Source organism: Amblyomma mixtum, chromosome 3, assembly GCF_055824585.1.
Source record: "Amblyomma mixtum isolate Tamu chromosome 3, ASM5582458v1, whole genome shotgun sequence".
NCBI lineage: Eukaryota > Metazoa > Arthropoda > Arachnida > Ixodida > Ixodidae > Amblyomma > Amblyomma mixtum.
In genome coordinates, this window is record NC_143014.1 from 413,554,207 (window position 1) to 413,576,491 (window position 22,285).

The following is a 22,285-nucleotide window of genomic DNA, read 5'->3' on the forward strand; positions in this document are numbered from 1 at the left end:
AGGGCAAAAATGACATGCGATTCATTACTATACGTCGTGCGAGAGTTCTTGCGAGCGCCGATGGCGTCGCCAGGGGCTCTGCCTATCCCTGCCTTTTATAAATGGCGGAAAGTTTTGAAGCACGGCCTGTTATAATAATTGTGTGTTATATGCTTAAATATACAATACACAGCCATAATAATAATAATAATGAAAAAACTTTGTCAGTGACGTCCCTTTAGTGTAGCTACCTTGAAGTTTTGTCTCATAAGGTGCCGTTTTTTTTGTTTTTTTTTAGTTATCGCTTTCGTGCGTGTTTTTCGACACGTTGCCATCTATGCTGCATGCTACACGACCGTTTCGTGCAAACCTCTGAAGCATTTGCCGTATCTCAGAAAATAAGTAAACGCAGCAGTGCCATCGTGTTGAAACCCCATACTCGGAATATAGAGCAAAGCGTGCGCACTTGAAGCAGTGGGCGGCACTCAGGATGAAGTCCGGAGACAGGATGGTGCCTCCACACCAGTGCATGGTCTGTCCCGAGATGTCGCGCAGCCTGATGTCCACCAACCATGGATGGGCGCCGTAGTGTGCCGGGATTCCGTCGACAATGCGGCCAGTGATGCGCCTCCACTGAGGCCTGTCTGGGCAGACGAGGAAAAAAAGTACAGGTGTCCACTTCTGTGAGATTACCACCCACTTCGACCTTTACGACAGCACTGTGTCGTTCGCGTATGTTCTTTTCTTTTTTTTACAGTAAGTGCAAATGTTTCTAGCATTTTAACCTTCTGTTCAGTTTTATTCTTTCCCTTGTTCACTACCTCACGAGGGTTATTATATGTGTGCTATCTGACACTGGCGTACGTAACGCCAAACAACCACAGCATCCTATGACATGATTTTTTTAACAAAGTGTATCCTAGTGCTTAGACACCAGATTTTCACCGAATTTTGTGTCAGCAGTTGCCATCATTTTTGCGTCCGCACCACCAGGGCTCATCAATAAATAGCTGGTGCAAACAGCGTATATCGTGCGTATCCACTTTCTTTTTTCTTCACGTCCTCATTCGCGGGGTTTGCTCCTGAGCCGTTTCACGCTAAATGTCCCTTCCAGCCGTTGCACTCAACCATCGTCGGCTTTTTCGAGAAAATTCACAGCAGTGCTTTGTCTTGTCTTGGATAGCCCTTTCCACGAAGTATATTTACTAATCCCCCCCCCCCTTTCCTCCTTAAAAAAAAACTAAAACAAACATACTGTTATGAGAGCGGTGTTTCAAGTTCCCGATGCCACTAGGTATCGATTAAAAATAGCAGAAATGCATTTACTAGCAGACCTCGATTCCAGCCTGTGAAGCGCGCACCCCACAAGCGGCGCCAGAACGGGCGACCTGGTTTGTTCGACAGCGACAAGCTCCTAACGCGATGACGCCGATCCTCAACATGAGAAATGTGAGCTCATCGAAAAATAAACAGTCAAACTTTCGAAGCCGTAAGCCATGACAATGCTGTATTTTTTCATTCATACAAGGTGTATTTTACATGGGACATCACATTGTGTTATTTGCTATAGTTTAGACGCTGCCTCTGTTGTAATCGTACGGCTTTAATATAGGGAGATTTTTTTTTTGTTCTACAGATTTCTATTTTTAAGCAAAAATATGCCGTAAATACTGCCTGAAAAGATTCGTAACTTTGCCTAGAAATCTTGGTGACTTTAAATAAGAAGCATTGTTTCAACACACAACATGTTTTCGTGTTCCCTTCAAAGGCCACCCAAAAGCCACAATTTGGTACCCGCACAGAAAAAAAAGGGGGGCTTCGCATGAGAGATCTACTTCATACCATTGCGCAGCGCTAGCGTCCAGTATTTTCCGCAGCCTTTGAGGCAATACCTGGTTTTGAGCACTTTTGCAAAAAAAAAAACGCAATGTATTAATCGCGCGGTGAACCGCCAATCATGCGCGCCTCATTTTCTTGATCCGCGTGCAGCTACGCGGTGTCCGTGACGTTGAGAAAAGGTGCAGAAGCAATTTTCAGCGCTCGTTTAAGTTCAAGCGTGACATATACAGCTGGTGACAGCCTCCTCTCGTCGTATACGCATTCACAGTTCTCCTCCTCCCAATACTACTTACTTGCGTTTGAATTGTGGAAATGAATCCTGTTCCTGCTTGCATGCTGGAATAGTACAGATGCCTGGTCCATCTTGGGCTGGTACTTGGGCATCCCGCAGATATCTTTATCTGTGACACAGAGATAAAAGAACGTCAAAAGCTGATCGCTGTTTGGCTTATCGCTGCCGATTCATGGCTGGATGTGTGTGTAATCTAGGAACTTCCAGCTGTGTGCTTCCCCTCATGCACAGTGCAGTACATGTATTATACACATATGGAACATATTGTAGGCATTTCGTAGGCACCTTGAAACAGGCAGCACTTGAATACAAGGCAGCAGAGAGAACGACACGCACCCCAATGCGCTGCGGGGTTCCTTCTCTCTTCAGTCTTGTATTGTTGTGCTGCTTGCTTCGAGGTACATGTAGCTTGATCAGAAGGTCAACATAATTTCACGCTTCAGAGTGACACTATACGAGGGCTGCGGATTAATTTTCATCCTCTAGGGTTCTTTCACGTGCGCAGACGGTTTAGAGCTAAAGCTCTACTTCACGACAAGAGCTACAAAACCGTTTCATCGCTGAAGGCTGACCTTGAATTGACCTTGTGAGCCTAAATAAATAAATAAATGAAGTAAATATTGTCGCGACTGGATTTCGAACCCACGGCGGCGCGAACAGGTAAGCTTTGCTGGCCTCTGCACGGGAACCCATCGTCGCAGCCGAACACGCCTCGGGTTAAACTGCAGCACACTCTCGCGCTGTGCACCGCACATCGTCGTCTTCATCAACTTCCATCTGTGCGCAAGTCATGAAAGAAAAGGAAACGCGCTTTCAGTCGAACTTTCAGGAACGTGGCCTCGGTGTCCACATGCAAAAACCTGCTTTCGCGCAATATTTCGTGGTTAGCAATGCTAAACCGCCAGCATTAATTCTCCTGCATCAAAATGCGTCCTACGCAGCCGGTTTTTAGCCCGTGGACTCATGCCCAGCAGACGCAAGTAGTGCCCGGGGAATCAGAAACCGCGATGGAGGTCACAGAATCTGCATTTTGCGCACCTTATGCTACAGGAACGAAGATGGAAGTAAGTGGTTTTAGCGTAGGTTCATATCGGGATTAATTTGTATTGAGATAGTCTCGGACCGCTTACGCAACGAATAATGTGCTACGTGCTAATAGTGGGTGAATAATCGGGTGGTTCAACCGCGAGTTGCCTTCGGCAAACGGGGCACATTTTCCAATCGCTCAGAGCTGGAAAGGCATTATTTCATCGTACAGGATGCGATGGCGGGAGCCCTGGGCAGGGTGTGGTCTGGGGTGCACGCAATCGCCACGTCTTCGCTGTGGGCGCAGTCGTTGTGTCCCCAGGAGCTGCTGCGGCATTCTTCGAGGGACCCCTCCCTGCCGGAACAGCTCACGTCGTCCAGCCAGATGGGGCCCCTGCCAGGGCCGTAGGGGGCGCTTCCGAGCACGGCGACGCTAGCACTGGCTCAGCAAAAAAAGGCGAACAAATTATTATTGACTTGTAAGTCAACCTTTTACTGGGTGTGACATCCACAACACGTTCCCGGCGGCACCAGTCACGCCTTTATGTTGAGGGCGGCTGCTGTATGGGCCATCGCTAGATATCACCGGACGGGAGCTCTAGTTTTGAGCATGCATGTGGAAGAGCTGATAACAGATGTTTCTTCTTATGCGACATAAATTAGCGGTTTTTAATCTTTCCAGTTGGGAGACTCCGTGCAAGTCCCTTCTTTCAGTGGCTGACCCGCTGATATATACTGAAATTTGGAAATCCACAAGTCGCTGCGCTACGAATGGCCGTCAAATAAATTGTTGAAGGTCTTTGAAACACTGAGGCACCGTCGACAGCTTATTCCAAAGGTCTTTGGGGGCGCCTAATGGGTAGCTGCCAAAGAGTGGCGAGGAGTCCGGGTTTTGAAACAAGTGGCGTACAAACCGAATCTTTTCCAGTTTTCAAAAGGCGAACTGGCCGTCATTAGATGTGACCGAGAATGGACGGTGGCTATGATTCGTGCATCGTTACCGATCACTGTAATTTTGCTGAATGCATTGTTGGCAGAGGCGGCTAAATGAAAGGTTTCGAGGTGAAGCTGCCTGAAAATCACCGCTACGCCACTTTCTTTTCCTAGCTCTCGAGCGGACGCCGCAAAGATTTAACTCGACGCGATACTTGGTTGTCGGTCGCTTCTATTAGGCCATTAGCCCTGAAAGCCATGATGTAATCTATGTACTTTCTTCTGCCACTCCTGCAGGGTTGCCTGCCGAGATTTTCAAGGCAGCAAGACGATCCGGGCAGGGAAGGTGGCAACAGTGTACAGTGGGTGCTCTTGCAAAGGCACTGCTCAGGGAAGCTGTCCTCTTTGTGGCTCAGGGAAGCTGGCCTTAGAGAAGCGAGCAAAGCCTGGGAGTCTAAGCTGATTAATGTTTTGTTTAATGTTTTCAATTCACGCGAATGCCGCGCACTAGTCAGGCATGGCACGCGTCCTCCGGCACCGTACGAGAGCTTTTGACAGACAGTTTGCCGGCTTGATCCACAGTCTTCTACAGACGCGGTACAGTAAGGGTTTTCGGCCATTTGGTACCTGAAGTTGCAGGAGTAGGTTTTACAAAGCTACGAAACAAAGAGAAAATGGTGTGGAGAGAGACAGGACGAATCGCGCGCTTTAGCTGGCTTCTTAGCGGAATATAGCAGTTGAAAGTGCGCGCGAAGCCGCAGAGACAACGTACTTGTCTACGCCCAGCATGGTGCAGGCGACGCGGGCCTCGGCCTGTCCGAAGCCGTCGTCGCACACTGTGCCCCATATGCCGTGCTTCCGCAGCTCCAGCCTCCCCGAGAGCGGGTGTGGTCCTCCCGTCAGGCGGACCTCCAGCTTGCCTCGAGGAGAGAAAGACGCGCTGAGCGCCCGCGCCGCCTTGGCCGGCGCGCCTGGCTGGCGCGGTGCGGAGACGTTTCGGCTTACTTTCGCACTCCAGATCCTCATCCGAGCCGTCGACGCAGTCTCGCTGCTCGTTGCACACCGCGTAGTACGGGATGCACCCCCCGGAACACTCCAGTTCTGACTCCCCGCAGACTGCAGGAAAGGCAAAAGCGAGCTGCCATCACGCACCCGGCCGTGGGTGAACTCTACCGTCGTCACGCTGCAACCTCTCTGCTGCAGGCTCTCAAAAACAGCGGCCACGTAGTTGGCAATTACTACGCCTTCTCTTGCGCCGAGTGACGAGGAAGAATAAAGTGAACTCTGAGGTAAAATACCGAAGCCGGCTTGACGAATAATATAAACTATGGACAAGTTGTTGAAACGAATGAGCAGGCCGAATTGTTTCATGGTCAGAACGAATTCAACCACGGTCTAATCACACAAGGTGAATATATTGAAGCCACAGCGAATAAAGCGAGAAAAGTTTCTATAGTTGTCTGGCCAGTATAGTAACATGATTTGTTTGATATCGTCTAAAAAAACTGAAACACCGAACTTGCGATTCAAGACGACTAATTGTATAAGAAGGACAGCAGCAAGTAGGTTGATTATATTTACATAGATTAGCTTTTCTGAAGTTAAACAGATTTAAGTGACTGGCTATGTCCTTTTTAAGAAGTGGGGCTGAAAGCCTCCAGTGGAAAATGAGGGAGTAAAATCTGCATAGGCTTGAGGCCAACTTTGTTTCATGCAGTCTTCTTTTTTGCATTTTCTTATTTCTTTATCAGTGAGCAGCTATAGTTTAAGGGAAGTCTACAAACGAAGTGTTGCAGTAATTGATAACATTCTACTTTGACCTTTTTAGAGAGACACTGTTTTTTTAGGCGCGCTTACAGCAGGCGAATAATTTTCACTATTTAATTTTTGCTTTCACTTTCGTTCGTTCGTTTTGTTTGTTTCTGTGGGTTTAACGGGCCTCTAGAATTTCGCCTCTATCGAAATTCGACAGCCGCGGCCGGGATCGAACCCGCGTATTTCGGGTAAGCAGCCGAGAACCATAACGACTGAGCCACCGCAGCGACTTGCATTCACTTTTGTGTCGCTAAAATGAATCCACTACGTTGGTTTATGTCAGGCACTTCACTTACGAAGCTTCTACAGCAATATCTGTTTACGCGCGGCCCCACCTTGATGCGCCTCTTGATGCGAAGATCAGTGCTTTGGTGCGATTGAGTGAAATAACCACATTAGAATCCTGGTCGAGCGAGGGTTTGGGCTACACTAAAGAGGTCCACAAATATGTCTTTTGCACTAGTCCTTTCCTGATAATCAGAAACTTCCGTGCAGTTCCAACGCTATACTACTGCAAATTTTGGATGTGAGCTTTATTCTAAACGCTGAGCATTATTAAATAATTGTCGTGTCCGGTCGCTGTGTTGAATGCAGCGAAAGACGCACACGGTACTTTTAGACTTTGTTTATTTAAAGCCGATGAGGGTGCGACCAGCGTCGACCGAGGCAGGAGCCGAACTGGCCGCCCGAAGAAAGGAGGGAGTGGAGAAGCGTCCACGGCAGGGAGTGGCTTCCCAGAACAGGAGGAGGGTGCGGGGGCGCACCGTGGGGGGGCATCCGGCGACAGCGTGCGACGAGGGGCAAGCGGTCGTTAGGAGGAGGATGCGAGTGGTCGTTAGGAGGAGGATTGAGTGGTCGTTAGGAGGAGGATGCGAACTGTCGTTAGGAGGAGGACGCGGGGGCGCACACACACAGTGTCCGGTCGCTGTGTTGAATGCAGCGAAAGACGCACACGGTACTTTTAGACTTTGTTTATTTAAAGCCGATGAGGGTGCGACCAGCGTCGACCGAGGCAGGAGCCGAACTGGCCGCCCGAAGAAAGGAGGGAGTGGAGAAGCGTCCACGGGAGGGAGTGGCTTCCCAGAACAGGAGGAGGGTGCGGGGGCGCACCGTGGGGGGGCATCCGGCGACAGCGTGCGACGAGGGGCAAGCGGTCGTTAGGAGGAGGATGCGAGTGGTCGTTAGGAGGAGGATTGAGTGATCGTTAGGAGGAGGATGCGAACTGTCGTTAGGAGGAGGACGCGGGGGCGCACACACACAAAAGCAATAAGGGGACACAACACTTCCTTCCCCCTTAGAAAGTTGCCTGGTATCGTGCAGGGGGTCGGCACTCACGCGTGGAGGCGCGCTGGCTTTGTGCGCTCGGGGGAGAAACACTTGTAGGCTGGCTGTTGTTCGCTGTGTCTCCTGGGTCTGTCCTGGGCGAAGTCTCTTCTTCCGGGAAGAGGTGCCAGGCTATGTGGGAAAATGGTGCACGTGTTCTCTCCGCTGGCGGACAGCTCTCAGACGGCGTCGTAAATCTACGCAGCTGGTTGAGATGTCGGCGTGCTACTGTGCCATGTATGTTGACGAGCCAAGAGCGCAGGCCTATGCGTCTGACAATTGTAGCTTCCTCCCAGCGTGGCTTTTTCAGAAACTGTCGGGCGAGGACGCGCTGCCCCTCATTAAGCGTGCCGCAGCGCGGAATTGCTTTTTCTTCCCGGAACGTCTCTGCCTTTGGCTCGGGGAGGATGGCTGTGAGCTGGGTTCGCATTTCACGCTCGAACATCATTTTCGAGGGGGTCTCGCCTGTTGTGCTCTGAACCGTCGTGTGCTGCTTGAAGAGAAAGCGCGCAAGGCGGCGCTGCAGCGAGCCTGTCTGATCTCTTTCAAGGGCGCGTTTTAGCTCGGCTACGTAGCGCTCGGCTTGTCCGTTTGTCGCTGGGTGGTAGGGGGCCGATGTAACTGATGAGATCCCGTTGTCGCGATAAAACTTGAGGATCTCCGCAGACACAAACGGTGTTCCGTTGTCCGACACTACCTTGCGCGGCAGGCCGAACGTTGCAAATAGTGATCGGAGGTTGTCAATGACTGCTGCCGAAGTCGTCTGTCCCATTTGCCTTATCTCAAGCCACTTTGTGTAGGCATCTATGACCACAAGGAAAGTGCAGCCCTCAATTGGTCCTGCAAAATCAATGTGCAGTGTGTGCCATGGTGTGTCTGGCTTTTCCCATTCTGGGACAGGAGCTTTCGGCGGGGCGCTCCGGCTGCTCTGGCAAGGCTTGCATTCTCGCACCACTGTTTCGATGTCGTTGTCAATGCCAGGCCACCACATGTAGCTTCTGGCACACTTTTTCATTGCAACGATGCCCCGATGTCCGGCGTGGATGAGAGACATAGCTTGTGCGCGTAGTTCTCTCGGCATCACAACTCGGGACCCAAATATGATGCAGCCGCGATGGGTGCTCAACTCTGTAGCTCGCCTGCGGTAAGCGTCGAAGTTGTCCCCTTTGAGTTTATGCACGTTGCCTTGTTGAACAGCTGTGTAAACTAGCCGGAGAGCTGCGCACTTCTGCGTAGATGCTGCAACTGTGCCTGCTGTAAGCGGAGGTTCTGGCAGTGCTTCGAACATCAGAACGTCTCCTGGTGGAAATGGTTCGTCAACAGTTGCGTCTAGTGGCAGACGGCTTAGCGCATCGGCGTTTTGATGTTTACTCCCATTGCGGTAGACCAGAGCGTAGTCGTACGCTGAGAGTTTGATGGAATGCTGCGTCGGCTCGATGACACCTTGCTGCTCCAGTTTGTCCAACTCTTTTTCAACTGAATCTCGGAGAGCAAACGGCACCGGCCTGGCCTTCAGAAATTTGGGTTGCGCGTTGTCCAACAACTCCAGTGTGACCGGGGGCCCTTCGTTTCCTGGAATCTCTTCCGAGAATACTCTTTGGTATTTCTCTTGCAGTTGCTCAACCATGTTCTGGCTCGGCGTCTGGTGTATGCCGCATATCATCACGCCTAGTGGAGAAAACCAATTTCTCCCTAGAAGGCTTGATCCTGTGCCCTTCACAACAAGCAGAGGTAGCGTATGGGTCTGGCCGTTGTAGTTAACCTGCACGTTGGCAGAGCCCAATAGTGGCAGATTCTGTCCTGACCACGTTCGCAGGTGCGTGTCGTCTTGTTGCAGGGCGGGTGCGTCAGATGGCCATGAAGTTCGGAACGTGTCCTCACTGATCAGAGTACAGGCTGCGCCGGAGTCCACCTCGAACTTAATCAGCTGGTGATGTACGCTTACTTCTGTAAAAATCTTCGGTCGCGTGCCGAGATTCATGGTGTTCAGGTCGTACAACACAGATGGTGTTGCTGATGTTGTTCCATGGAGATCAGATAGCGGCGTATTCTCTGAGGCGTTGACGCTGTGATTAGGCTGGGAAGGTGACTTTATCTTGGCAAGTCTCCGTTTCGTAATGCATGCTCTTTCGATATGCCCTCGCTTGTGGCAAAAATTACACGTGGCTGACTGGAATCGACATCCCTGGGGGTTGTGTTGGTCGTCACACCGCCAGCAGCGTTGTGCCTTTTTGACCGATTTTACAACAACAGAAGGCTTGCGCACCTGGTTGCTTGTCTGGTGTACCGGCTCGGTGTTCCGGCGAATCCCTCTCTGCTGGTGACCGGCGCTCTCCGCTCGAACGGCGATGTCGTAAGCTTTGCTGAATGTGAGGTCCTTCTCAGCGAACAGGCGCTGCTGCAGTGACTCGTCACTCAGTCCGCACACAAATCTGTCGCGTAACATCACGTCCAAGGGAAGCATGGTGGTGTTAGCAGAAGAAGCTGCGTCTCCCTCCTGCCCGGTAGCTGTTGTCGACAGCGTTCCAAAATTGCAGTCGGCAGCGAGCTTCTTGAGCGCGGCTACGTAGGCGCTCACAGTTTCTCCTCCCAGTTGATCTCGTCGTTGGAAGCGAGCCCGGCTGTAGACCTCGGATGGCCTTGGGTCGTAGTGCTTTTGCAGCGCTTTTACGATGTCGTCGTAAGACACTGCCGCTGGTGTGCTTGGCTGAATAAGGGCGCAGACAGTATCGTAGGTCTGCTCCCCGCACAGCGTCAGCAGGTTGGCCCTCTTCAAGGCTGGGTCTGTGATGTTGTTAGCTTCAAAGTAGAACTGAAGGCGTCCAACCCACGATGACCACGATGAGCCGTTGAATTCTGGTATCTGATTGGGAAACCCTCGCGTAGCCATGGCTTGTCAATAGCGTTGCGTAGCGCGGGTCGAATCCACTTTCTCGTCGCCACTGTCGTGTCCGGTCGCTGTGTTGAATGCAGCGAAAGACGCACACGGTACTTTTAGACTTTGTTTATTTAAAGCCGATGAGGGTGCGACCAGCGTCGACCGAGGCAGGAGCCGAACTGGCCGCCCGAAGAAAGGAGGGAGTGGAGAAGCGTCCACGGGAGGGAGTGGCTTCCCAGAACAGGAGGAGGGTGCGGGGGCGCACCGTGGGGGGGCATCCGGCGACAGCGTGCGACGAGGGGCAAGCGGTCGTTAGGAGGAGGATGCGAGTGGTCGTTAGGAGGAGGATTGAGTGGTCGTTAGGAGGAGGATGCGAACTGTCGTTAGGAGGAGGACGCGGGGGCGCACACACACAAAAGCAATAAGGGGACACAACAATAATGTAAAATGCAGTGGATAGACTTATTTATCACACTGAGATTGCAATGTAAATATTCGCTCACGTGTGGCAGCTTTGGGCGTACGATATACCTTTGGTTCTGCATCTCACTCCAGCTGTCTCGTTGATGAAGCAGTTGTGCTTTTTCCAGCCAGGGAACGTGCAGTGCGCCAACGATGTCTCGTTGCCAACGCAAAGGACGTCGTCCATGAAGATCTCCGTGGCGCTTTCCTCAGCAGGCAGTCCGTGGATCGATTCCTTGGTTGCTTCAATAGCGCCCCTGCAGGGCACGAGTGGACAAGTCAACTTTATGGTGCAGGGTTTGAGCGTAGTCCTGAATTTCGATTAACAAAAGCTAGACATGATAAGAAAGGTGCGGATTATCTGCGCTTTGAGTGTAAGTGAACGCGCGCTCTGGCCGATAAATACCACTGTTTTTTTTTTTTTTACTGTGCGGGAGCTTTTAGCCGCTATAAAACTTTATATCTCAGTGGAACTACGTCTACGTTTCTAGTCGTTTGCGAGCACTCTGAGGTCGCAGGATACGGCTTCGTGGAAAGTGTCCGCGATCCAAGTTGTGCCCCTCGTTGTTGCCCGGCACTCACAGCGGAAAGCCGAGTTCTCTGCAGACAACGTTTGCCGCTTCCACGTCCCAGTTGTCGTCGCAGACTAGACCCCATTGGTCGTGAACTTTGACCTCCACACGGCCTTCGGCCTGGCGGCCCGGGGAATGGGGTCCACCGCGTAAGCGCACCTGGAAGTCCATCCGGGTCACTGCAAGTGAGGGCGCTGGTTACTGCGTGACAATTCGAGCTGCGACATGTGGTCTCACCGCAGCTGGTCTCGTCCGAGCGATCACCACAGTCGTTGGCAATGTCGCACAGTAGCTTTCGCTCGATGCATTTTCCATTGTGACAGCGGAACATTTCCGTGCAGTTGTCTGCAATTTCGCAGAACAAAAGAAAAATAAGCACATACCGACGCTTATCAGGGTGCAAAAAGTTTGCTGTTGCTGGCTTTCCGATAGTTCGTTCAGGACTGAAGGGACAGTCGGCAGGGGCCGTATTTTCGAACGATCAATTTCATTTGGCTATGGCACAGTACACGGCATTTGGCACAGTGCACGGGCCTCTAGAATTTCGCCTCCATCGAAATGCAACCGCCGCAGCCGGGATCGAACCCGCACCTTTCGGGTCAGCAGCTGAGCGCCATAACCACTGAGCCACCGGGGCGGCATACGAACGAAAAATAAGTAATATTGTTAATATAAGCAATGACAAAGTACCCCAGGGCGACTGAGTGCCTGTCAGAGTGCATCGTTTTCATGAAATGAAGCAACATATGCGCATATGCGCTTAGCACCCAACGAGCAGCGTGCAGCGGTCAACCGCGTGGCGCACTTGAAGCAGAGTTCTGTTCTTCTCGCCGCTGGATCAGCGGAGTTGTCCGCGGTAGGTGCTGCCATCAGGGCGTCGTCACAAAAGCTCTCGCGTGCGCAGAATGCGCGCAATGCGCCGTCTCCATGCACTTGCCGGCGTGGACGGTGCTCTCGTAGTAGTCGAACCGAGTGTCGGCCACCAGCGAACCCGTCCGAGCCACGTTGCGGTCGCTGAGAATGCACAGGCTGCCGGTCGCCATGTAGCTGAACGAGCGGCAGGTGAACGCCGCTGCGTTGACGCACTTCGCCGCGCACTGCGTGTGCGGGAAGAAAAGAACGGAGTAGTCTTTTCACACGGGCTTCGAGCAGTAGAACACCAGCTATAGCATAGCGCCGTGCACGAGTATAGGGAAGTGCACAGCAGCGGATACCCAACAATTGTGGACAAAAGCAGTTTTAAGCGGTAAAGAGTTTATGAACGCAGTTTTTTCATTTGAAAGATTTCACTATAACAGTTAATATATACGCAGATCACCCGACTGCAGTCTTGTGTTTTTTTTTAGTAACAATTTTGCTTTCGTCAAAAGCGTTCCCCATTGGTCTTCTATGGAAGTCTTAACTGTTCGATGTTTTCGATGGAAACACTTTAAAAGAAAGATTTTGCTACACGTCGGAAGAATGAACCATTGCCTTCGATATTTTCTTGAGATTATCTTACAATTTTCCAATTTTCAAAAACTTTGTCCGGGAATGTTGGACACGCGGGAGTTCGCAGAACCCTGAAATTAGCTATTTGCTTGTTACTATGCGAAAGCGCAAGAGTTTTGAAAAGAAGCTTGAAGAGGTATGCAGCCGGTGTCTTGCGCCGACGTTAAGGATAAAGGGAAAGAGGAAAGATGGGTGGCTGCGCCCTCAAATGGGCAAGCAATTCCGATTGAAGCATCAGGACATCGCTTTTTGCGGCTAAGCCTTGTAATGAGACCCTATACCTTTGTGACGCTGGCAGAAAAGTACCTCGCAGATTCGTATCGGCTCATCCTCCTCATCGGTGTCTTCTGAAATAGCTCCAGGAGACGGTCTGAAATGAAACGGAAACGCGACTCGTGACACTTTCATACAAAGCTGTCTTCATTTTATCTTTTATCACTAAGCATTGCTAATTTTGTTATAAATTCATTATGTGCTTAACTTAGACTGCGCCACAGTTCCCTAAACAGTCTTTCGTGCTGGGTACGCCACCTTCAAAAAAAGCATTGCGAATCGCCCAAGACTCACCGCAGCCAGCTTCGTCCCTTCCGTTTCGGCAGTCTGTGTCACCGTCACAGATCCATTCCTTCCGAATGCATCTGAATGCAGAGGGGTGTAGAGAGCACTGTCAGTTTTGGGCTTAACGGCAGAAAGTGAAGAGGGGGTGGAAGTGAACCGCTAAAATGCGCTGTCACATGCTTCGCATACCTGTACCAGGTTGGGGCTTTCACCTGGAATGGCTGTATATTTCACCCTCAACTTCACTCTCTATTTGCTCACATTTTTTTTTTGTCCAGGATTTTTATGTTTCGCTAAAACAGGATTCCGAAGCAGAGAAACAACCCCGGATGAGGCACTGCTTTTGTGCCTGACCTTGAAGACACGTTCACACGGATTGCTCGTAGTACGTGCTAACACCTGCGGCATCGTTTCACAAATTGAAACCGCGCACAGATACCAAATCGCTGATCTTCTTTTAAGGCGAAAGCCTTTAATGCCTCATCGTTGTAAGCAGCAGTTGTCGACAGAAAATGTCACGCTTTTCAATTGGTCGAAACGGCCGTGACGTCACAGTGCGCGAATTTCAAACGGGGCCAATTGTACTTTGCCTAGTAACCATGCAACCAATTGAAGGGATCGTATAGTGATGCTCCAAGGAAGTGGGACTGAGCTTAGTTAATTGTTTACTTAACCAATTAGCCTAATTAACCTGTCTCGTCAGACCAGATAAACAAATAAAAACGAGTAAGAAATTGGTCGAGCTAGGGAATCGAACCCCGGTCTTCGGCGTGCGAGACGAGTATGCTATCCACTCCGCCATGCCAGCTCGATGGTTTGGAATGAACCAAGGCGCGTATAGTGAATACGGTGTCTTCGCTCACTCTCATCCTCCTCCCTTCCCTTCCGGCGAGGTTTAGGTGTCCACCGCGATATGAGAGACATACATTTCCTTACCTCAAAAACCAATTTACCGACGAGCGAGGCGTAGAACCGAATGCGCGATGGCGTTCTATGGACTCCCTGGCAGCGTTGCAAGACGCTGTAGCGTTCCACTCTTAGAGGCGAAGCTTAACATCTTAACCACACATCAGTTACCCCACTTTAGGTAAAAAAAGTGCCCCCTTGAGTTTTGACGGGTGTCGACCGAGTTATGTGAGACAGTTCTTTCCTCAAATACAATTTTCATTTCCTTCATTACGGGCCCTCTTTGTCTTCTTTCACTCCCACTTCCTCCCTTCCTCTATGGTGCTGTTGAGGCGTCCCCGAGATGACACAATTTCTGCGCCATTTCCGTTCCTCAAAAAGCGTTGCGTTCAAAGGGCAAGGCATCGCGCCGAACAGGTGGTGGCATTCCGTGGACTCCCTGGCAGCGCTACAACACGCTGTCGCGTTCCACACCTAAAGGCGAAGCTTAAGCGTCATTAATGAGCACTTAATTAGTATTCAGGCATTAATCAGTAATTAAACATTAATTAGTGATTTGTCATCACAGTAATTAGTACTCAATTATATGTGACGCCACCAGTTCCACTGAAGCAGTCGAAGTGGTGCGGAAAACGCTTTCGCCTCTACGCACTTTAGACAGTCAAAGTGCCCCCTGAATTTTTTATCGCATGCTTTTTGTCGTCGTGTGTACTTGAGGATTACGCTATGGTTCGATCGATGCCATATGCTGGTGGTAGTGTTTTTATTTTAGAGCGTTAAGCTCTACTTCTCGCGCTTCGGGTCTCAGCGTTAATAACGCGCAAGTCGTAACCCAGTGGTTGCCATGGTAACCGAGGCGGTTACATGACGGAATAAAATAGAAACAGACGGCAGCGCGATGTCCCGAGCACCATCGGTATATATATCCCTGTCTGGCAGGCCTCAAAGTCGGGCCACTTAGTCCCGACATTCGTGTAAAATTTTTGGGCCAACCGTTTGCCGCGGAATATTCAGGATGGTGTCATATGATTCAGCGTTTCTGCAGCATAAATTTACTCGTTCAGTTAGCGTCTAGCTCGTGGCAGGGATTCGAACCGGCGACTTATGTACCCCCGATTTCACGTCTTTAGGAATCTTCATATGAACATTGCGGCTCAACTGTTTGTCGCACAGTGTTGGGGGTGGTCGCATACGATTTCGCGTTTCGTGCAGCACAAACTTACCAGTTAAGTTAGTCTAGCTCGCTGCAGGAATCGAACCGGCGATCTATGTTAGTTGTTTTAACGCTCGATATTCGATCGCTGCCTCAGCGTCGGCTCATTTTTTTTGTTTCGTTTTTGACGGGGTACAGATACCTAACTTCGAACGCAATCAATTAAATGATTTGTATCATGGGCGTGAGGAAATGCCCTCCAGCAAGTTTCTGTCGCAGGTGTTGAGCGTAACATCATTTAATATATTTTTCAATGCTTTTCGAGCTGCCACCCGGCATTAACTCCTCACATCGAGTGACGTCAGGGTGCACTTGCCCCAATTATTGTGACGTCACCGAACCCAGTGGTTGTTCGCGGGAACAACCCGTGCTTGCCGGCGGCGCCGACATCATCAAGAATGTGGTTATTCATGTTGGCCGGTGGACTGTGACATCAAGGTGCACTTCAGCGCTTGCGCCGACCGAGACCGCAGCTGCCGGTAAAAAAATCATAAGAAACTAATTTTTAACGCTGCGCACTGGTTTTCTGAGCTCATTTTCATGATCACTAGGCCCGTAGCTAAACAAACGGGCACCCAAAAAACTTTGTACCTGTACCTATTTAACGCAACATTTGCGTTTTGAGCACTGCCGTTTTAGTGTTTTGTGAGTTGAGAAGGACGAGTGCATCGAGTTGCGCTTACTGGTCCGGGCTGCATTGGAACTCGTTTTCGGAACATTTCTTCACCACGACTGTGACACTTGGGCCTGTTGGAAGGCGAGCATTGAAATCCCACTGTCAGCGTTTCCATCGCTGTCTATTGAATGTTGCCAAAGAGAGAACCCCGGAGACACATTGTGCGTACCATTGGCTTGCGAACAATCTGGAATATCGCAGTGTTCGTAGTCGTGTTCGTTCACGAAGCACCAAGGTGTGCTGTCGCCGTCAGGAGAGCGGCAGTAGTTATGCCCTTGCAGTTCCTGGAGTAAAACGGGAAATGAATGTTTTTAGCATTACCGATTGTAAAGCTCCCTAAAGATCATAAATCCCAACCGAGGAACTTCGAATGCGGCACTCATTTCTTGCTATGCTTCCGAAAATTCTTATGGCTGGCCCTGTCATTGCCGACTGAGTTGTTCTCTTGAGCGGAGCTAGCGGATATCAAAGGGGGCATATGTAACCGCTCGGATATAACAGCGAAGTTAGAGTGATTGCAACCATAACCGACCGAATGAATATTTATCTTTCAAAATCGAACATTTATATTGCTGATCCGAGCGAGTGCAACTTTCCACCATTTGACACTTTTTCGAAAAGGCTTCGAACTTTTACTGAAGAGAAATTTCTTGACAGGCAGTTTGTCTTCAAAAGTTGCAAGAAGGAAGTCTGAAAACTGCACTGGTCACTGAACACTTACCAGGTGCGATTGCGGGTAGTTTCTTTTGACTAATTCACCAATGCGGGCGTGCACCCAGCGGAGGCACGGCTTCCCACTTTCTGTCACGTTTGCTATTCCGGAGTAAGCGCCGTCGGAATGACGGCACCCTGGAACGAATGGGCAAGACATTCACAATTTAGGCGGCAAACTTGAAGTCATTCGAAGTGCTATGCCCTGGCTGTATACATTCAGCTCGTAAAATAATAACTTGATCAAAGGAATCCGGCAGGCCTTGCGCACTTACCTATGGGGAATGCCGGTCTCTCGCATATGAACGGAAGCTTTTCTGAGCAGTGGGCAGCGTTCCACCCATGCCGGGCGTCATTGAGTTGCGCTGCTCGCGTCTTCTCCCTTTGCAGAATGAGACATTCGTGCGTTGAGGGAATCGCAGCACTTCCGAGTGGCCGAGGCTGGTCGGCCGCCAAGCTGAGTTTCGTCGTCTCCCAAATCCAGCCGCCGTCAACCCTTACGCCATCTGTGTGCCAGCGGTCAAGGCCTGCGCGCGCGACGGTCCAGAGTCTCTCGCTGTGAATAACATGCGCTTTATCGGCGCTTACCTTTGTGGAGAGCCGAAAGCAACGCCGATATGAAGCTGCTTTTGACGTCGGAGTGTGTGGTGAGGAGTCGGGAGCCCCTCGACTGGCAGAACAACTTGGCCTCGGCATGCGACAAACTTGGTGCTCCAACCACTAGGTGGCACATACCTTGGAAAGGGTGCTCTCCAGGATTGCAAGCGGAGGCTGCAGGTAGATAGCACAACGTGGTACGACAGGCTGGGCTAAGAATGTTTCTGCAAGGCTTAGTGTTCGATGGTCTTTACTTGGCATTTCATAGAAAGTACTTTTGTAGAACAAACTTGCATCCCCCTTCCCACCCGCCTTCTTCAAAGAAAAGAACCTGGCTTAAATGGACATTTGAAGTTTGAAGTTTATTTCCATTTCCTTTGCTTGACTGAAACGTGCCTATTGCAGTCTTAAGGCGCTGTTTTGTGACTGGTCCTGCGTATATCCAAAAAACCCAGAATGTTATCACACGCACGCACGCACGCACGCACGCACGCACGCACGCACGCACGCACACACACACACACACACACACACACACACACACACACACACACACACACACACACACACACACACACACACACACACACACGCACGCACACACGCACGCACGCACGCACACGCACGCACACGCACACCACACGCACGCACGCACGCACACACACTGAGAAAGTTTGGTTAGAAGGGTTGAGGCATTCTTGGCTTTTCTTGGCGGTCCAAGCTTGCTCTGTGCCACGTCTGGAATGCCTTTTATAATGTCTCGAATATGTTTTTTTCCTTAAACTCGCATTGCAGTGAAACACATTCCACTTAATTGTCCTTCAGCTTGCTACTGAGGCGTGCAATTAGGTCCACGAGAGGGAGTAAGAGTGTCAATGCAGTTGGCGTTTTATATGCGAGATTCGAGCCCTCCGTCATATGCAGCACTGAGGGAAAGGAACATGAACTGGCACTGCTCATCCATCGCATCAAGCACATTTAGCGAGCGCATGTACTCACCGTAGTCCCGAAAGCAAGAAACTTTAATTCGCCGCGTGCTGGAGCACAGAATTCTTTGAACGGTGCACTGTCCCATTTTATTCACTTCCTTCGGACAGTCCACGTCAAATCCGTGTCGAGACGTCAACCAAGGATACTTTCTTTGGATATATTCTCCACCTCTTGAGAAAAAAAGAGTCGTGGTTAAAATTTGTGGCAAGCACGTGGTATGTTACGTATCCCAAGCTCACCTGGTGTAGCCCATTTCCTCGCACGCCATTGCTGTCAGTCGCTGGTCCCAAGCATCGCCGCACAACGATTGCCATTTCCCCGCAACCTTCATTTCTAGAAAGCCTTCGTGTGGCAGTCTTCCTCCGTGAAGGCTACGAACGAAAATTATTGAATCAAGGTGATTTACGAGCTTAAATATTTCTTTATTGCTATAACTTAGCGCTGATCTGTGCTAAGAAGCTTCCGGAATCGTTATTTTCGGAAAAGTGGCGGCTCTGCCTCACAGCAAAGACATCTCCAAGCAGTGTGTTGATATTTGAAAGGAAAGTCGGCCTTGCATAGTCAGCAGTATAACGCTATACTGTATATGTTCATGTATGCTCTGCCTATATGCTTCATACAACACGACTCTGAAGCTTTTTTTTTCTGCCAAAAAGCGTTAATACCTGTTGCGTGATTGGCCCTGTTAGTTTTATGGCGTCACCTGTACAAGCCACATGATTTTGTATGGTCACTGAACGAGGGGTTGTGCGCACATCCGAAAAGGCTTCTGAAACATTCCTTTTGGCTCAGTTTATTTCAACCTTTCCCTGTTCGTCGTGGACTGCGTATGGTGCGCCTATTGTTACGCCAAAAATCGGCCCCATTTTCTTGCACAAAAGACAAAGAAAAAAAACATGCACATGAGCGATCTGTGAGAAGCAACAAAAAGGACGAAGCATGACAATATGTGGTTGGCCGTGAACTGCCTACGTTGTTGTTTGCAACGATGGAAAATGCCGAGAGGAGGCGGATAATCTGGGAGAGAAAGGCTGCACGTCAACGACGTTGCCCTGCGGTCACAGGTAGTGCTGGCCGGGTGAAGATTAGCGCTTACCGGACATCTTTTCATCAGCGTTGAAGAAATAGGCAGTTGTATTTTGCAATTAATTAATTGAGTTTTATTAGTTTACCTATTTTTCTAGCGCCGTCTTTAATGTCCGTGTCACCGACATCGTGCTCCTTTCTACCTATCACTACTGGCGTCGCAGGCTTAGTGAGGAATGACAGGATTCGTTATTGCGGACAACTCGCTTCTGCAGTGCCTATACTAACAAGGTAAGACTTATCTGATATTGCATTCATACTATATTTTGTTCCTTTAGTTGAAGTCCGCGCTTCTCACCATGCCTGTCCCCAGCTGAACTGTGGAACATAAGAAAATGAACAAGTAAATAAAAATAAATACTTACCGAATAGTATGATTTGAAGCCGGCAGTACCAAGCTTCGCGTTGGCAGCTCAGCTCGACGAGCTGCGAAGAAGGAGCCAAGCAAAAGTCTAGATGATGCTTTGTCCCCAGCAGGAAAGTGTGCAGAAAAATAGGCGCTGCGCTTTTTGCACTTGTCACGTTCATACCTGTTTCGGCGTCACTTCTGGCTGGCGGCACATATGGAGGAGGTGCCCAGTGTGGTGACTTTGCAATTTTAGCATGCCTCGGATCGAACCAATGGCTGAACCACGAGGGCCAGCCAGGCGCGAAGACGTTTAGACGAGGCGGCGACGGCGGTGGTTCGTGGAAGGCCGGCGGAGGAAGATGCCGAGTGAGGTCTGGTCATTTCGGGCCCGTCATTTCCAGCCATTGGGTTTGGCAGAAGCAGCATGCCGGAAAAGAAGGTAGTGAGCGAAAGTTTTCTTGTCACGACAAACGAAGGCAGCGTTTTGAGAAAAAATTGGCAGTGGTTTAGCTCTGGTTAAACCTGGGGGACTGCGAAAGCAACGAGGAGAGAGAGGCAATGGAGAGCGCGCGGCAGCGGCGGCGGCCCCGGCACGCTAGCTGTGCGCCGCTACTGCGCATGCGCAACTGGTGAGCGCGGCGGCGGCACCTCTGAGTCAACCGCGCAGCGACGGCGGCGGTACGTGCGCCAGCCACTGCTCCTCGCGCATGCGCAGTATGCCCGTTCCTCAGCTCCACGAAATGTCTCGGCGACTCGCGTAGTGTTGCTTTCGCAACAAAAGTTAACATAATGAAGGGGACGGAAAAAAGGGAGAATTGAAAAGGAAGTAAGCACTGAAATAGAACAAGATTTGTGAAAACCGGCAAATGGCAGTTACACGAGGAGTAACAAGTACGAAGCTATTAGACGGCGCTGAGACATGAAAGAGCGCATTCTTGTTTCACGTTATTAAGTAATCCCTAAAGAAACCTTCCTTATTTATTCGATTCAGCCTGTCTTTAAACCGAGACTAGTTGTCTAGTGAACACCTTACAAGTCAATTTTGGCGGTCTGGTGTATTTATTTTCCCCTACGTAAACCAAAAAATGCTCGCACTAGAGGTCGATCACAAAATTTCCACAGTTCTTAATGCAGAATAATACTACTTATATTCCAATGCACAGCATTGGATCATTGGTTTCCGTCAATGACCGATTGCTTGATTCCAGAGGACCAAAACGCAAAAAAAGCATAAACCATTGACAATGATAGTGAATATCTTATTGCAATCTTAATTACAACAGCGCGCATTCATGTAGCTAGTACAATTATTATATACCTTCACTAAACATGGATGTGCAAATTTTATTACTGAGCGTGCGAAAATAAATACGTCCCGTATTAGTATACAGTTATATATTTTTTAACTGTCAGATTTGCCGTTGACACCGGCCTCGTTGAATTAATCTGAATGCCACTACAATAAGTATAATAGCATAAAGCGCATCACTCCTCATTTGCATGGAGGTCTTCTCTCCGTGTTGGAAGCCACTCACCATTTCGTCGTTGATAGATGAAATGCAAGCCTGGATACACTGGCGACACTAGACAGCTCTGAAAGGAATTTGTGGAAAAAAAGGGGGCACTAATAAACCTTGCGTGTCGAACAGTCTGATTATTTATAGATTTAACAAACGGAAATAATAAACGTTACGAGTGACAACTTTCGCTACATCCTCAGTGACCTCTCGATAAAAGGACTTAAGGCACAGTTCAGATCAGCCGAATATTTTGACTTACTTTAACTTCAGCGTTTACTCGTAACGTTTCCTTTCTTTGCTGAAAATGCCTACGTATGAAAATCGATCACCTTCTTTTTTGCGCCTTGCGTCACCGAGTTGATAGCAGGAAGCGTGACGCTACAGTTATAGAAAGCAGCGCGATATGATTGGGTGCTGCGGCTGGTGCTACGGCTGCTGACAACTGGAAAACAAAGTAACGTGGTCACAGCACGAAAACAACGTCGCGAAAGGGAGCACAGGACTCGTGATGTTGTGATTCGTGATGTCGTTTTCGCGCTTTAACGTCGTTGCCTTGAACAACCAGCATGTCCGCTCTTTTACCCTTTAAAAACAAAGCGCCGTATTTACCTCTAATGCGCACTGCTTTTGGTGCGACAACACTAATTTACGGGGTCAAACCTAACTATGAATCTTGTGCCGTCCCTGACCTTGAGTGCGCAGAAATAACATAAAGATCGCCGTGACTAAGTTTCAAACCCACGACGGCGTCAACAGATGGGCTTTGCTGGTCACTGCACGAGAGCAATATATGATATCGCCGCAGCCGATCGCGCCTCGTGTCAAACTGCAACGCACTCTCTGCATTGCACATCGTAGTCTTTATCCACTTCCATCTGCGGGGCGAAAAGATCAGATCACCTGAACCTCGATCAGAGCTTAACCTGAGTTTAATATCGTTGTCAGACGAGCCGACGACCCAGCAAAGCAAAACCATGAGCCAACCAGGCTAAACACATACTTTCGCACGTCTAATCGGTGTAACTACGCTAAAACCCTACCACTTCGTGAAAATTGAACCTCAAAACGG

At 49.7% G+C, this 22,285-nt stretch overlaps 1 protein-coding gene across 1 annotated transcript in view; it reads right to left on the minus strand.

Moving 5' to 3' along the window:
- The window catches only part of LOC149357693 (neurotrypsin-like), a 34,117-nt gene that overhangs the window by 7,100 nt on the left and 4,732 nt on the right, over positions 1 to 22,285 (minus strand). Inside the window, exons 2-21 of the mRNA XM_089576653.1 lie at positions 19,878 to 20,069; positions 19,713 to 19,773; positions 18,501 to 18,632; positions 18,271 to 18,431; positions 17,263 to 17,445; positions 16,950 to 17,201; positions 16,685 to 16,812; positions 16,133 to 16,247; positions 15,971 to 16,034; positions 13,178 to 13,248; positions 12,892 to 12,980; positions 12,057 to 12,216; positions 11,357 to 11,464; positions 11,130 to 11,298; positions 10,617 to 10,804; positions 5,075 to 5,185; positions 4,842 to 4,989; positions 3,367 to 3,575; positions 2,112 to 2,219; positions 446 to 623 (exon numbers count right to left, since the gene is read on the minus strand). Coding sequence (XP_089432779.1) covers positions 446 to 623; positions 2,112 to 2,219; positions 3,367 to 3,575; positions 4,842 to 4,989; positions 5,075 to 5,185; positions 10,617 to 10,804; positions 11,130 to 11,298; positions 11,357 to 11,464; positions 12,057 to 12,216; positions 12,892 to 12,980; positions 13,178 to 13,248; positions 15,971 to 16,034; positions 16,133 to 16,247; positions 16,685 to 16,812; positions 16,950 to 17,201; positions 17,263 to 17,445; positions 18,271 to 18,431; positions 18,501 to 18,632; positions 19,713 to 19,773; positions 19,878 to 20,069 — 2,827 coding nt within the window. The remainder of the gene's footprint in view (positions 1 to 445; positions 624 to 2,111; positions 2,220 to 3,366; positions 3,576 to 4,841; positions 4,990 to 5,074; positions 5,186 to 10,616; positions 10,805 to 11,129; positions 11,299 to 11,356; positions 11,465 to 12,056; positions 12,217 to 12,891; positions 12,981 to 13,177; positions 13,249 to 15,970; positions 16,035 to 16,132; positions 16,248 to 16,684; positions 16,813 to 16,949; positions 17,202 to 17,262; positions 17,446 to 18,270; positions 18,432 to 18,500; positions 18,633 to 19,712; positions 19,774 to 19,877; positions 20,070 to 22,285) is intronic.